The 17,036-nt window shown below is 40.6% G+C and overlaps 1 protein-coding gene across 9 annotated transcripts in view; it reads left to right on the top strand.

The window, feature by feature from the left end:
- LOC122550578 (protocadherin Fat 3-like) overlaps positions 1-17,036 on the top strand; it is an 801,871-nt gene that overhangs the window by 645,619 nt on the left and 139,216 nt on the right. For 8 of the 9 annotated variants that reach the window (XM_087988029.1, XM_087988032.1, XM_087988030.1 and 5 more), the window contains one exon: positions 956-5,038. The exons of the other annotated variant lie outside the window; for it this stretch is intronic. In XM_087988029.1, the coding sequence (XP_087844155.1) occupies positions 956-5,038 (4,083 nt within the window). The remainder of the gene's footprint in view (positions 1-955; positions 5,039-17,036) is intronic. 9 annotated transcript variants of the gene reach the window in all.

Here is a 17,036-nt window from a genome sequence, read left to right as displayed (position 1 = left end):
CTTAGTTCTCCTACCTTCACTTTGCTTTTTTCAACAATATTTTATACATTCCATTTGGACTGGGTGGCTTTTTGACCTGCAGTGATTTCAACCTATTTAGCAGTAACTTTTATCATATCTGAGATCTCTAATTATCGCTCCTCTACAGGAACATTGGCTGGATTTTAAATGATCCCCCACTGCCGGGATGTTTTTAGCAGTAGAGGGCACATAAAATAGTTCAGGCGTTTGACTCATCATTTGAGTTTGATACAATTTCAATTGACCCCATTGTTATGCTGTGTGTCCCTTAACATGATAGGATTAGACAGCCAGTCGTTAACCAAGTTTAGAAAGGGTGGGAAGATGAATACCCTTTGCACATCTCTCCTCCAGCTCTCCCCCACCACAACCAACACCACCACTTAAAAAAAACACCAAGCTTATCAATGCTTGGAAATTGCTTCACTGTGGGATTTATGCTGTTTTCTTCCTGTCCTCACAGACCCCACGAAGTGCTTGAGCTGCCAGCCAATCAGTTTCTGAGTGAGAGATTGAAATCCCTGTCAAATCTTGTTGTCTCCACTGCCTGCTATTGCTGTGGGTTGGACATATTTTCCAACCAAAGTTTGAGTCTGAAAGGGCAAGCAGTCTGCTCTGTCCATTCCAAAAGTAGATATCGTGCTGTCCTGCCACCACTTCTCTTTGAAGTGACAGTGCCACATTATGTGTAGCCTAGGAGTTGAAATCAGAGATTTCTACTGGTTATATATTAATCCAAATATTAAATATATATTCTGAAATTTTGTTTTGAACATATCTGTCCCTTAGTGGCTAAAATAGTTTGCAAATCGAGATAAAAATACAAATTTTAATTCAGCATTTAACTTTCTTAGTATGATGTGGTTTTGTCTAATATCTGAAAAAAAGTGTGCAGTTTTAATTTTAAATTTGTAATTATTCTTTCCTTTTACAGGAAGCAATGAAAATACTTTTAAAATTGAACCAGTTTTGGGAATTATTACTGTTTCAAAAGAACTTGATCTGTTATCCCTTGGACAGTATGTTTTGACTGTTAAAGCCTCTGATCAAGGCTTCCCAGCACTTTCTGCTACTGCAATTGTACGTGTCTCTGTGACTTTTTCGGACAATGCACTTCCAAAGTTCCTTGAGAAAGAATACACGATTGAGGTCAATGAAAATGCCAATGCCGGTACCTCCGTGATTATGATCTTAGCAGTGAGCAAATCCACAATAGTTTATGAAATAAGAAGTGGAAATCCAGACAGTGTCTTCACAATAAACCCTTATTCTGGAGTCATTAGTGTTCAGAAAGCACTTGATTATGAACACATTCCCTTCTATCAGCTGATTGTTCAGGCATCCAACATGGCAGGAATGTCTTCAAATGTTACTGTCAATATTCATGTTGTTGATGAAAATGACAATCCTCCAATATTTCTGCATTCACAATACAATGGCAGCATTAGTGAGGCTGCTCCAGTCAACAGTGCTGTTTTAATTACTGGCAACAAGCCACTTGTTATAAGAGCTACTGATGCTGATTGTAACCAGAATGCATTGCTTGTCTATCAAATTATTGAATCTACGGCAAAGAAATATTTTTCAGTTGATTCCAGTACAGGTGCAATCAGGACAATAGCAAATCTAGATCATGAAACAATTTCAATTTTCCATTTTCAAGTACATGTCAGAGACAGTGGAAGTCCACAGCTCATAGCTGAAGCTCCAGCAGAAGTTACTATTTGTGTAGCTGACATTAATGACTCTCCACCAAAGTTCAGCCAAGAGGTTTATGAAGCTGTTCTTCTTCTGCCAACGTATAGTGGTGTTGAGGTTCTCACTGTGTCAGCCACAGATCCAGATTTTCAAGTATTATCAGAATTAACTTATACATTGACTGATGGAAATGCAGGAAGCTATTTTTTGATTGATCCAAAAAGTGGATTGGTCACTGTAAGGAATCACACTCTTGTTGAAGAACTCTATAGACTTACTGTTCGCGTATCTGATGGGACGTTCAGCAGCACAGCTCTGATAAAAATAAAAGTGAAAGATGCAATTGACAGTGGTCTACAATTCACTCAAACTTTCTATTCATCTTCCATCTTGGAGAACAGCACAGAAATAAAAAAAGTAGCAGTGGTAAATGCAGTGGGTAACATGCTTAATGAGCCACTGAAATACCGAATATTGAATCCTGGTGACAAGTTTACAATTAAATCTACTTCAGGAATTGTGCAAACAATGCCTGTGTCATTTGACCGGGAAGAACAAGAGTTCTATGAGTTAGTAGTGGAAGCAAGTCGTGAGCATGATCCTTGGTGTGTTGCAAGAGTAGTCATTCAAGTCCAGGTTGAAGATATTAATGATAATCCACCAGTGTTTATAGGCCTGCCTTATTATGCAGCTGTTCAGGTTGATGCAGAACAAGGTGCTATTATCTATCACATTACAGCTGTGGATCATGACAAGGGTAAAAATGGAGAGGTTACTTATTTTCTTAGGGATGGATATGGTCACTTTGAGATTGATCAGTACACAGGTATTGTTATGTTAAAGAAACCTTTTGAATTTGATTTATCCAATGTTGAATATGATGTTGTGGTCATTGCTAAAGATGGAGGTTCTCCTTCTCTTTCTACACTTGTGGAACTGCCTATCACAGTAGTAAACAAAGCAATGCCTGTCTTTGAAAAACCATTTTATTCAAGAACTGTAAATGAAGACATACAGACATTCACCCCTGTCCTCAGCATCAATGCATCAAGTCCTGAAGGTCAAAGTCTGATATATACCATTATTGATGGAAATTCCTTAAATCAGTTCAGTATAAATTTTGATACAGGAGTCATTAGTGTTATTCGCCCTCTGGACTATGAAACTGAATCCAACTATAAAATAACTGTAAAGGCAACAGACTCTCTAACAGGTGCTCAAGCTGAAGTGGCTGTGGATATATCTGTAAATGATGTTAATGACAACCCTCCAGTTTTTGAAAAAACTAAGTATGAAGCAACCCTTTCTGAATCCTCAATGGTTGGAACCCCTGTCCTGCAAGTTATAGCATTGGATGCAGATTCTGAAAACAGAAGACTCGTACGGTATCAGATTGTCCAGGACAATTTAAACAGTACAGACTACTTTCACGTAGACAGCACAAGTGGATTGATTTTAACATCACGCATGCTAGACTATGAGCTCATTCAACAATACAATTTTATAGCTCGAGCAACAGACAGTGGCATTCCCCCAATGAGCACTGATGTCCCAGTTGTTGTTTATGTAACTGATATGAATGATAACCCCCCAATCTTCAACCAACTTCTGTACGAGTCCTATGTGAATGAACTTGCACCACGTGGTCACTTTGTAACTTGTGTCCAGGCATCAGATGCAGATAGCTCTGATGCTGAGAAATTAGAGTACAGCATCCTGTCTGGTAATGATCATATGAATTTTATTATGGATAGCAAAAGAGGTATTATTACTCTTTCCAACCATCGCAAGCAAAGAATGGATTCTGTGTACAATTTGAATGTTTCTGTATCAGATGGCATTTTTATGAGCACTGCTCAAGTGCACATCAAAGTACTTGGTGCGAATTTATACAGTCCTGTTTTTTCAAGCAATATGTATGTGGTGGAAATGAGAGAGAACTCTGCCATTGGAAGCAAGGTGATTCAGGCAATGGCTACTGATGGGGATTCAGGGGAATATGGGAATATTAATTATTTTATAGTGAATGATTTTGCAAGAGATCGGTTCTCTATTAATTCTGCAGGTCAGATTATTGTAACTGAAAAGCTAAACAGAGAATTTCCTCTGGAGAGAGAGATTAATGTTACAGTGATGGCAGTTGATGGTGGTGGTCGAGCAGCATTCTGCACTGTGAAAGTCATTCTGGTGGATGACAATGACAATGCTCCCCAGTTCATGGCCTCAGAATACAGGACAAGTGTAAGAGCAGATGTGACAAAAGGGTCATTGATCATCCAGGTGGAGGCTTTTGATCCAGATGAACAGGAAAATGCAAAGATATTATACTCATTGTATAGTGAAGAATCAGATTATGTAGAAAATGCAGTAGACATTGATCATGAAACTGGATGGATTGTCACAAAGGGAAATTTTGACCATTTAAAAAATACAGTTCTTTCCTTCTTTGTAAAAGCTTCAGATAGTGGTATCCCTGTGCGAAGTGTTCTTGTTCCTGTATATTTTCACGTACTTCCTCCTGAAACAGATCTTCCAGCTTTTTTGCAGCATCAGTATTCATTCATGCTACCAGAGGATGTCCCTATAGGAAGTACAGTTGGTACAATCCAAGTTTTGCCTCGCCAGAATCTTTTATTTAACATAATTAATGGAGGATTGTCAAAAAATAATCAAGATGGAATATTTGTGATAGATTCGCACACTGGCATTTTAAAATTGGACAAGAGACTTGATTATGAAGCAACTCCTTCTTATGAGTTTTTGGTCACAGTCACTGTTGACATTGGGAGAACAGACATCATTTTGACAACTAATGTTAAAATTGAAGTTATGGATTTGAATGACAACAAACCTATCTTTCAGACCAATCCATATGAGGCTACAGTTATGGAAGGTATGCCTATAGGAACCAAAGTAATTCAAGTCCAAGCAATTGATGAAGATTCAGGAGTTAATGGACAAGTTGTGTACAGTTTCCTGCCAGCAGCTCGGTCGGAACTTGAAAAGGTTACAGAAATATTTTCTATTGACAGCAACAGTGGCTGGATCAGAACACTTAGAGACCTTGACCATGAAAGGCATCCAATCTACACTTTTACAGTGGTAGCTTTGGACAATGGTGAGATGATATCTCTGTCCTCAACAACGATAGTTCAAGTGGTTGTGACGGACATAAATGACAATGCTCCAAATTTTGTGAATGACATATATAGGGGATCTGTTAGAGAAAGTGATTCACCTGGTGAAGTTATTGCAGTCCTTAGTACAAGAGATGATGACACATCTGAAGTCAACCGCCAAGTCAGCTATCATATTACAGGTAAGATCTGAATACATTGTACTGTATTTGAATAATGTTTGCATCTTAGATTGTAGGTTTACTTAGTTCACAAACATTCCTTTATTGTTGGTGTTTCAATTCATTTTAATAGCCTTTAGATGGACAAATTAATTTACATGATACCAACTTTGCATGACATTTTATGTGAATGCAAACCAAATTTATGTGAATGATAGATGAACTACATTAGGTGTGTTAAATGTCATTGAATCTGGTTTGTTCGTATTCATACCAGTTTCATTTGGTAAATTATTGAACAAGTTGCAATGGCAGTTAAATGTTCTGCATTTTTACCAAATGTAGTTTATTTAAATTTTCAAATTTTGTATGTATTAGTAAAGATAGCGTTAACTTTGCACGATTATCCAAGTCATTAGTAACACCATTATTTTCATTGTAGTTTTCAAGAAACTTACAAAAAAAAAGATTGTTAATAAAATACTAAACATAGAAATACTTGTTCCTGGTTTTCAAATTACACTATTCTTTTTTTCAAACAGGGTAGAGGACAAAATACCAATATTTGGAGGTTGAAACTGTAAGGTGTTATTTTCAAAAAAAAAACAACCAGAGTGAATACAGTGCAGGAGGAGACCTTTTTGCAAATTCCATATGTGCCAACTCTTTCTAAGACTAACTCACCTTGTCCGATTCTCCCAGCTTTTCCCCAAATCTCCGCGATGTTTTTAGACTCATAGATGTTTACAGCATAGAATGAGGCCAATTGGCCTGTCGAGTCCATATTGATCAACATTGATCTGGCTATACTGATTCAGATTTTGGTCCATAACCCTGGGCCCTATGGCAATATCTAAATACTGCTTAAATGTTATGGGACTTGCTGACTCAACCATCCTTTCAGGTAGTGATTTCCAGACTCTGTCAACCCTCCGAATGAGAAGTTTCTCCTCAACTCTCAGCTTTTACTTTAAATCTATGCACCCTGGTTATTGACCCACCCGTTAATTGAAGAAGTGCCTTCCTGTGGTATGCCCCTAGTAATCTTAAGCACTTGCCTCAGGTCCCCTCTCAAAGTTCAGTGCTCCAAGGAAAACAACCCCTCATGTCTCCTCATGTCTCAGACCATCCAGTTCAGTCAACATCCTGGTAAATTTCCTGTGCACCTTGTTTAATGCAATCACATCTTCATATAATGCTGTGACCCGGACTTCACGCAGCACCATGGCTGTGGCCAAACCAGCATTTTGTGTGGTTTCAGCATAATATGCAATTGCACCAGGAATGAAAACACTCTGACAGTTAAGGATTTTGTGAGGTAAACTTGATTAGGGAATTAAAGGTGAAGGGAGCAATGACACAATGTTATCATATTCATCCTGCAGTTTGAAAGGGAGAATATGTAATCGCGTAGAATGGTATTACAATTGAGCGAAGGTTACTAAATAGACATAAGGGAGGAGTTAAAAACAATGACTGCAGATGCTGGAAACCAGATTCTGGATCAGTGGTGCAGGAAGAGCACAGCAATTCCTGATGAAGGGCTTTATTCCTGATGAAGGGCTTTTGCCCGAAACGTCGATTTTGCTGCTCGTCGGATGCTGCCTGAATTGCTGTGCTCTTCCAGCACCACTGATCCAGAATAAGGGAGGAGTTGGCCAGCGTTGATTCGAAGGGGAGCCTAGCAGGGAAAATAGTGGAGCAACAATGGCAAGAGTTTCTGGGGGTAATTGGGAGATACAATAGTTCATCCCAAGGAAGAAGAAACATGCCCAGGGGAGAATAAGGCCACCATGACTGACTGAAGAAGTCAGGGACAGCTAAAAGCAAAGGGAAACACATACAACATGGTGAAGATTAGTGGGAAGCCTTTAAGAACCAGCAGAAGATAGCTACAGAACCAATAAAGGGAGAGGAAATTAAATATGAGGGTAAGCTAGTTAGTAATATGAAAGAAGATAGCGAGAGTTTTTTTAAAGATATATAAAAGGTAATAGGGAGGCACAAGTGGACATTGGACTACTGGAAAATGAGGCTGGAGAAATAGTATTGGGGAACAAAGAAATGATGGAGGCATTGAATAGGTACTTTACATCAGTTTTCACAATTGAAGACACCAATAACAAACCAGGATTTCCAGAGAATCGGAAATAGAGGTGAGTGTAGTGGCCCTCAGTAAGGAGAAGGTGCTGGAGAAGCTGAAAGGCCTGAGGGTGGATAAATCACCCGAACCAGATTTGAAAAGACAAAAGATCCTCATATTGTTCTCCTTCAGCAGAGAAGGTTAATGAGGAAATTGAAGGGTTTTGCTTCACTAACTAAAGGGTGCAGATTTGAAATCAATGACAAGATTCAGTGAGGACAGTAGGGGACAAAAATGATGAATCAACTTGTGATCTGGAATTCACTACCTGAAAAGGTTGTGGAAGCAGATACAATGACAACTTTCAAAAGGAAGTTCGATAGTTACTAGAAAAATGAACAAAATTGTTCAGATGTTAGGAAAAAAAGAAAGGACAGTGTAACTAATTAGGTAACGTTTTGAAAGAACTAGCACAGGCACAATAGGCTGATTGATGGGATTAGATTTATTAAAACTGGCTTGAAGTTAGAAATTGAAAATGATCTTACAATTTTAAACACTGTAGTATATAAAATCACCAATGCAGAGGTATATAAAGTATTTTGTTAGCCGTAGTTTTCATTTATGTATTAGCATCAGTGTGTGCTACAGTTTCAGAGATAATGAGGAAGTCTGGCTTTATGCTTGTGAGCAGATTAATTTATTAATAATTATCTTACCAGAAGTGTACTTTGTAGCCATATCCTCAGTCAATCATTAGAAGTCATGGGACATGCGTGTATGAACAAAAGCAGAAGTGTAGATTATCAGCTACAATTATGTGAGAGACTGAATTGTGCTGTATAGAATTGACTTATAATTCATCCACTGTAGAAACAAGCACACCCCCTTCCCCAGAGAGAACATTGATGAGATCATTAATGTCTGACAGAACCAAAAGCTGGTAGAGTACCATCTGCTGCTGTTACTGTAATATTTTGTTTTTGAGTTTTGAGTATATCAACTGGGTTTCTTCAGATTTTGAGTCCGGACATCTGACACAAGATGCATGTCACAACCCATAGTATTCCCAATGTGCTGACTCCATGGGAATTGTGCTAGAGGTTTGAACATCCAATAGGCAATCCAGGACACTTGGAAAAAGTTTCTCACTTTAAATTGCCATCAGAGGCCTCAGACCATACAACTGACTTCTCCATTTATTTACTGTGCCCCCAACAACCTCCCTGATTTTCTGACCCAACTCAGCTACCTCTCCAGCTCACAGTAACAAACCACTGCCACCCAGCTACTCAAGACCCGACCCAAGTAGTTCCCAGAATCTGTCCACCAAACCCAGAAGTGGCATGATTAACCCTGACCAACAGCACCTTATACCAAACCCAACTATCTCTCAATGCAACTGCACACTTCCTCCATCTACTGCCTTACCCAACTATTACTTTGAAAGTAAATGCCCTTGACATCCAGGTTGCATTTGATCAAATATGGCATCAAGGAATCCTAGCAAGACTGGAATCTATGGGAATCGGGGAAAATCTCTCTGCTGGTTGGAATCATGTGGCATAAAAAAAGGATGTTATAATTGTTGAAGATCAGTCATCTCAGTTCTAGGGCATCTATGCAGGAATTCCTCAGGGGAGTGCCTTGACCCAATCATTGTCAGTTGCTTCATCGATGACCTTCCCATTGTCCTAAAGTCAGAATGAGAGATATTTGTTAATTACACATTGTTCAACCTCATTTGCAGCTCCTCAGATACTGCAGCAGTTAATGACCAAAGGCAGCCAGACCTGAGCAAAAGCAAGGTTGTGCTGTCAAGTGGTGAATAAAATTCACGCTGTTCAAGTGCTGGGAAAGTGAAAATCTAAACATCATCCCTTGATATTCAGTGGTATTGCTGAGTCCCCCACCATCTGTGTTCTTGGGTTACTGCTGACAAGAAACTAGCCCTATAAGCACAGAGTCTACAAGAACAGAGATGAGGATTCCTGCAGTGACTAACTCACCTCTTGATTGTCCAAAATCTGTCCACCATATACACCAACAAGGTACAAGTCAGGAAGTTGATGGAATACTCCCCATTGAGTACAGTTTCAATAACACACAAGAAGCTTGAGACAATCCAGGACAAAACTCATCTGATTGATACTGCATCCACAAAACATTCAATCCCTCCATCACCAATACATAGTAGCAATGTTGTGTATCATCAACAAGTTGCATGACAAAAATTCAAAAAGGCTCCTTTCGATAGCACTTTAGAAACCCATGACCTCATCATATAGAAGGTCAAGGGCAGTAAATGCATGGGAACACCACCACCTGCATGCTCCCCTCCCAAGCCACTGAATGTCCTGACTCAGGGATATATGCCGATCCCTTCAGTGTTGCTAGGTAAAAATCCTGGAATTCCCTCGCTACCAGTGTTCTCAGTCTGTCTATACAAATGGACTGCAGCAGTGCAAGAAAGCAGTTTACCACTGCCTTCACCTAATTCTACATTTTCAAGTAGAATTGTTCAAAATGGCAGTAAATTCTCCCAAATGCCAATGTATTTCGTGAATATTCATTAGCTTATGTGCTAGCATTGCTGTTCCCCTTTACATAGTTTCACAACCTCAAGATCTACTAGCCATCTGACACCCTGTTTCTTGGACATTCTGTCTTGCTTACAGCAACACACACAACCTGATATTGTCATATATAAGTGAATATTGCCTTCCACTTGAGCAGCAGAGTGGCTGGGTGGTTAGCACTGCTGCCACTGTCTGTGTGGAGTTTGTATATTCTCCCCGGTCTGTGTGGGTTTCCTCCAGGTGCTCCAGTTTCCTCCCACAGTCGAAAGATGTGCATGTTAGGTTGATTGGCCATGCTAAATTGTGCACAGTGTCCAGAGATGTGCAGACTAGATGGATTAGCCATGGGGAATGCAGGGCTACTGGGATAGAGTAGGGTGATGGGTCTGTGTGGAATACTCTAGGGAGGGTTGGTGTGGACTCAATGTGCCAAATCGAGAGTGTGCTGCTGGAAAAGCACAGCAGGTCAGGCAGCATCCGAGGAGCAGGAGAATGATGGGCTTATGCCAAAATGTCGATTCTCCTGCTCCTCGGATGCTGCCTTACTTCTGTGCTTTTCCAGCACCACACTCTCAACTCTGATCTCTAGTATCTGCAGTCCTCACTTTCTCCTCAATGGGCCGAATGGTCCGTTTTCATACTCTATTTCTCCCTACCACTGTCATATCTCTGTGGAGAGTTATATCTACTCACTAAGAGAAAGCTGTATCTGTAAAATGTAATTTTTTTCACCTTTTAGTTGTGCATTTTGTTATGTTTCATGATGGTGCTACTAATTGGTGTTATCCGGGTGATTTTTACTGTATATGGAGTAGCAAATGAGTGACAGTGAATAAGCTACTTATTCATATTTTTATTTTCATTTATACAATTTCCTTGGTTTTGGGTTATATTAGAGGAGAAAGTGAGGTCTGCAGATGCTGGAGATCAGAGCTGGAAATGTGTTGCTGGAAAAGCGCAGCAGGTCAGTCAGCATCGAGGGAACAGGAGAATCGACGTTTCGGGCATAAGCCCTTCTTCAGGAATGAGGAAAGTTTGTCCAGCAGGCTAAGATAAAAGGTAGGGAGGAGGGACTTGGGGGAGGGGCGTCGGAAATGTGATAGGTGGAAAGAGGTCAAGGTGAGGGTGATAGGTCAGACTGGGGTGGGGGCGGAGAGGTCGGGAAGAAGATCTCAGGTTAGGAAGGTGGTGCTGAATTTGATGGATTGACTGAGACAGGGTGGGGGGAGGGGAAATGAGGAAACTCCCCCCACCCTGTCTAAGTCAAATCCATCAAATTCAGCACCGCCTTCCTAACCTGAGATCTTCTTCCCGACCTCTCCGCCCCCACCCCAGTCTGACCTATCACCCTCACCTTGACCTCTTTCCACCTATCACATTTCCGACGCCCCTCCCCCAAGTCCCTCCTCCCTACCTTTTATCTTAGCCTGCTGGACAAACTTTCCTCATTCCTGAAGAAGGGCTGATGCCCGAAACGTCGATTCTCCTGTTCCCTGGATGCTGCCTGACCTGCTGCGCTTTTCCAGCAACACATTTTCAGCTTTGGGTTATATTATGAAAGTTGCTGCTTGCTCTCCAGTTCTTCACTTACATCAAGAATCATATTAAAAAAAGGACATAAGTGTTAATGGACTATTTTATCAAGGGGGCATAAACATGAGCTTGTTCTTTGGTATTTCCAAACATAAAATGTCTCCAGAACACAAGTGGAATGGTTCAAATTTTCATTCCCTAACAGACTGCTGTGAAACTTTTTCATATATCTACCATCATTCATGCCAAGATCAGTACAGTGCAGAGTTGAAACTGAGAAATTCACAGTCCATATTGCTAAATAATCAATTACATAAACTTACTCAATTACTAGTTAAGCTGATTTATATTGGACAAAGTATTAACTGCATTATGTTATTTGAATCTATGATGGTTAAAATTTCTATGAGCTATTAATACCAGGAATAGTTTAAAAAAAATTGACATAATTAATGAGTCAATTAACTTAGGTAGGTTTTTCTAGCTAACAAAAGAGAATTTACTATATAAAATTGCAAATGTATGGGTGGGCTGTTTCTGGGTTGTGAATCCAACATCCTGATGAGCAGCTGTAGTGAAACAAACTACTTGCAGTTGCTGTAAATCTGAAGTAAGAACAGAATGTGCTGTAAATATACAGTGAATCTGGCAGTGTCTATGGTAAGAAAAGCAGTTAATGTTTTAAGTCAAGTATGAGTCTTCCTCAGAACTAAAGGAAGGTAGAATTGCAATGGATTATGCTATTGGAAGAGGCTTTGGGAGTGGTAGGAGGTAGGTGTTGACGACAGAGAGAGAAAAAACCAAAAGGGAAGGTCTGAGATAAGGTAGAGGGTGGGAAAGATTAAATGATAACAAAGATATTAACCAAAAGACAAAGGGAGTGTTTGCTGTTGTAGTAAAGGAACAAAACAATTATCTGGGGTGTGAATGAAAGAATGATGAACTGTTCCAATTCTGTACTAAAGCAAAAGCATAAAAAACAAGAACAGACTGGCAAAATAAGAAATCCAAATGGGGGACAAAGTTTATGGTCCCAAGTAGTTGAACAAAATATTGATTCCAGAATGCTGCATTGTGCCTAACTGGAGGAGGTGCTGTTTTTCATACTGGCATTGAGTTTCACTGGAACACTGCAGCAGGCTGAGGACAGAAATGTGAGCATTCAACAAGCCTGCTGAATTATATTGACAAACAGTTGGAAGCTTGAGCTCATGTTTACTGATGAATGAATGTGTTCCACAGGGGGGAAACTGAACTCACAATGACTGCTGTGTGAACGTTACTGCAATGTGAGTAACAAATGCAGAAGTCTAAATTGAAAGAAGTACAGACAAATCGCTGCTTCACCTGGAGTGTTGGAGCCTTAAACATTGAGGAGAGGACCCAAAGAGGCAGGTGGGGCAACACCAATGATTGCATGAGTTGATTTGAGATGTTCTAGGTAATTGAGGGGTGGACCAGGCTGTCCCTGAAGGAACAGTTTTTTTGAATGCTGACAGGAAATGAAAGGATGAGATGCTTTTGGTAGTGGAATCATGCTGGAGGTGGTAGAAAGGGTAGGGGATGAGCCTTTCAATATCTGGGTTGATGGAACAGGAAGTGAGAACTTGAGGGTCTTGTCAATCTGTGTGGATGTGTGGGGGTGGCGTGGGAGGGAGGGAGGAAGGAAATCTTTAGTTAATGTAAAGAAGAGACTTGTCAGAAGCACTGACGTAGAAGGTTGCACCATTGGAAAAGAGGTGATGGATGTGGAGAAATTGGGAGAATAGAATGGAGTCCTTTTAGGAGGCAGGTGTCAGGAAGTATAGGTGCAGTAACTGTAGCAATCAGAGGGGCTTGAGTGAACCTTAATAGAATGAGATCCCTAGATATGAAGGCACGGAAATTAGGAAAGGAGCAGGACGTTACAAAGTTGGACAATGTGAAGATGAAAGAAAGGGTGAAATTGGCAACGTGGTTGAAGACTTTTCTCAGTTCCAGTGGAGAGCGGGAAAGTTTTGGTTTTGCTTCCTGTTTCTGCCACCCTGCTTGCCTTTCTTTCATTATATTCTTGTAGTTTACTATCTTCCAATTTGTTCCTTTTCTCGACCATCCCTTTTGTTTTTCCTTCTTACCCCTTTCCATGTCATAAAACCCATCATATTTCAACATTCCTTTAGTTCTGAATAAGTCATATTCAAATCAAATTACTAATGCTTTTTTACTTTCTGTACATATGCTGTAGACCTGATGATATTTCCAGCACTTTCAGTTCCTGCTTCAAATAATTTTTATTCCTTCTGGCTGCTCCTTACCAAACAGATTAAGGACCTGCCTCTTGCTGCTCAGTCAGGGAAGGTGGATGGGACAATGCAGCTATTCTGTCAGAGGAAGTATTTTTATTTGAAGGGAAAACAGCATGTTTCAGTAAACTCAACAATGCTTTGATAGTTCATCTGCGGTCCTTACAGGAATGGAAAGGAGACCTGGGAAATATATATGTGTATGTAAACTCTTCACCCAACCAAGCTGTCAGCTCTTCTGTCACCCACATGCGCACGCACACATACATACGCATAGTCTCTCACACTTAACAGGAGGGGCCTTTTTCCCAGGATTCTCCTGCACTTCATTCCTCGGGGTAATAGATCGTCTAGTATTCCTTTATCCAAAGTCAGCCCACATCCCTAATTGGGCAGCCTGTTACCTTAAAATATCAATGTCCTTACCCCTCTTTGGTACATCAGCATTAACAGCACTTGTTTTCCCTCTCTACGAGAAATGATGATCTAAAGCAGTGATTCTCAACTTTTCTTTGAGCACGACCCTCCCAAGAGCCCTTCTCAGGTTCCAGGGGCCCCCGCCTTTCAAACAGGGATACAACATGAACAGATAGACAGAAAATAATTTATTATTGACCAGTCTGTGGCCCACCCATATGGCCCCTATTTAGAATGGCTGGTCTAAAGCATGGAGAGAAGTGGAGATGTGAGACAGGGAGAGTCAGTAGAGTTGGCCTCCAGTGATCGACACCTCATTGGCTATTGGCAAGGTGTCTCCATTTGCTCCACTGGGAAGGAAATTTTGTTTCATGGAGGCACACATGTTAGAAACAATCTGTCAAGAGACCCTGAACCTCTTGAGCATTGGTGTTCACATACATTGTAAGAGCTGGTCTTCTTCCTGAAATCCCATTTTCTGGATCACATCTCCAACTGGCTGGATCTCTTGTGGAGAGGCATGTGACTGAGTCAATGGCAGCTGATGCTGCTATGAATGTTATTTTTCTTTCATCGGAGATGAATTGGTGGTGTTGAGCTTCCTCCTGATCTATGTCAGCAGCGATGAATGGTGGAGTTGTATAAGCTGCTGTCTAACAGCTCTGAAGACTTCTAGCAAGGAAGTTGGAATGTGATGTAAATTCAAGCAATTGATGGCCACCTGCCAAGCAGTGATAAGACGATCTGTAAAGAGTGCTTTAAGCAGTAGAATTTTATCGGACCATGACTAGAACGCTTCGTTGTGACTAAATAAAGTCTTCACAGCTTGGCAGTCAGACATAAATTCTTGTTGATGTGTCTCTCACCACTTCCAACCTGCCAGGTTATCAGACATGGTCTGGAATTCCTGTATTGTTGGGAAATAGAGAATGCATGGATATATTTGCTCCTAATTTTATTCTTAATTGTTCCCCACATAAGCCACAGATATCCCTGCTGCACTCTCAACTCAACTCATTCTGGAAAAGCTGGAAGGAGCAGGAGCATGTCGAGATCCTCATTCCATATCGTTATCTGCATAGTCCCCACTAACCTGAGAAAGTTCTACCTCGTGATTGCAAATGTAGGGTTCGGAAAGGATTCACAAGGATGTTGCCAGGGTTGAGGATTTGAGCTATAGAGAGAGGCTTAATAAATTGAAGCTTTCTTCTCTGGAGCATTAGAGGCTGAGGGGTTACTATATGAAGGTTTATAAAATCATGAGGGGCATAGATAGGGTAAATAGACAAGATCTTTTCCCTGGGTTGGGGGAGTCCAGAACTAGAGGGCATAGGTTTAGGGTGAGAGGGGAAAAATTTAAAAGAGACCTAAGGGACAACTTTTTCATGCAAAGTGTGGTGCGTGTACAGAATGAGCTACCAGAGGATGTGGTCAAAGCTGGTGCAAGTACAACATTTAAAAGGCATTTGGCTGAGTATATGAATAGGAAGAGTTTAGAGGGTTATAGGCCAAGTGTTAGCAAGTGGGAGTAGATTAAGTTGGGCTATCTGGTCAGCATGGATGAGTTGGACTGAAGAATCTGTTTCTCTATGACTGTATTTACTTATGGACAATCTGTTGTGGACTTTATACTTTGACACCATCATTAATGCAGCTGCTGCTGTATTCACATTTTATTTTTGCAACAATTGCATACTCGGTTGAAATTTAAAATTTATCTGTTTAGGCAATCTATGTAGTTGCAAGTAGATATATGTGCATTATGGAAAATGACATTTAGTTCCTATTAAAGATATGTATTTATGTATGAGTTTGGCAGGCACTGCGTATTTTGAAGAGGCAATTGTGGGAACCATACATTAATGATTAGATTCTTTTTAACTTAACTCTGGGATGCCTCAGAGTTGGCTGATGTGGAGACTGGAGATGCCATAAAAGAAAGAAAGACCTCAGTTTGTAAAGTGCCCTCATGGCTACTGTCACAACCTTGTGAGGTGTAATCACTGTTTTGGTGTAGACAGCACTGAAACCTGTGAGTACAGAGCAAAGTCCAACAACCTTGCAAAGTGATAATGATCAGATAATCTGTCATTGTGTTGTTGATGGGAGGAGCAGCATGATGGCTCAGTGGTTAGCACTGCTGCCTCACAGCACCAGGGACCCAGGTTTGATGCCAGCCTCCGGCAACTGACTGTGTGGAGTTTGCACATTTTCTCCATGTCTGTGTGGGTTTCCTCTGGGGTCTCTGTTTTCCTCCCACCATCGAAAGATGCACAGATTAGGTGGATTTGCCATGCTAAATTGCCCAACAGTGTCCAGGGGTGTGCAGGCTAGGTGGGTGAACCATCGGAACATGGAGGGCTATAGGGAAAGGCTGGAGGATTGGATCTGGGTGAGATGCTGTTTGGGGTGATGTGGACTCAATGGGCCGAATGGCCTACTTCCACACTGTAGGCATTCTATGAGTAAACATTGATCAAGGATAACTTTCCCAACTATTCTTCCATATGGTATTATTTGTCCACCTGAGAAGGCAGACCCTGCTGCTCCCTCAGCACTGCACTGGATACCAGCCAATGATTTTGGTACTCATATCCTGAAATGGAACTTGAGTCACAACCATGTGGCTTAGAGTCAAGTGTATCACTGACACTGCCACAGTTAATACTGATGTAGCATTCATGCTTGTGGTTAATGATATGACATGGGTTGATGCTATGTCTTGTTACTGTGAAATCATTGGATTTGAGCTGTCTGCATATCAATTTCCAGATTTACTTGGTGTCAGCAGATCTATAGGCAAGACCTATGTATGCTGCAAAAAAGTAGGTTTCTGTTACTGGAAAATGGCATTGATGAAACTTGGGTGCAAGAATGTGTTTGAAGGCATTTTCCTTGATGCACATTCTAAGTTTCTTTTAAGTAATTTTATATATATATCGGCTGAATTTTAGATGAAGCATTGGATTACTTGTGCCCCAACTTAAATGTTGCTGTGTTCCAACCAAGAAAAATGTTCCCACCAAGGGAAGTGCTGAATGCACTGCAGACAAAGACTGGAATGATTCCTTCTGAATTAAAAAGTCCCATCTCAGAATTATAAGCAATTCATAAATTAGCAGTAC

This window comes from Chiloscyllium plagiosum, unplaced genomic scaffold, assembly GCF_037043375.1.
Source record: "Chiloscyllium plagiosum isolate Xiang-an unplaced genomic scaffold, Cpla_swu_hap1 HiC_scaffold_6, whole genome shotgun sequence".
Lineage (NCBI taxonomy): Eukaryota > Metazoa > Chordata > Chondrichthyes > Orectolobiformes > Hemiscylliidae > Chiloscyllium > Chiloscyllium plagiosum.
This window is presented reverse-complemented; position numbering and strand designations above follow the sequence as displayed.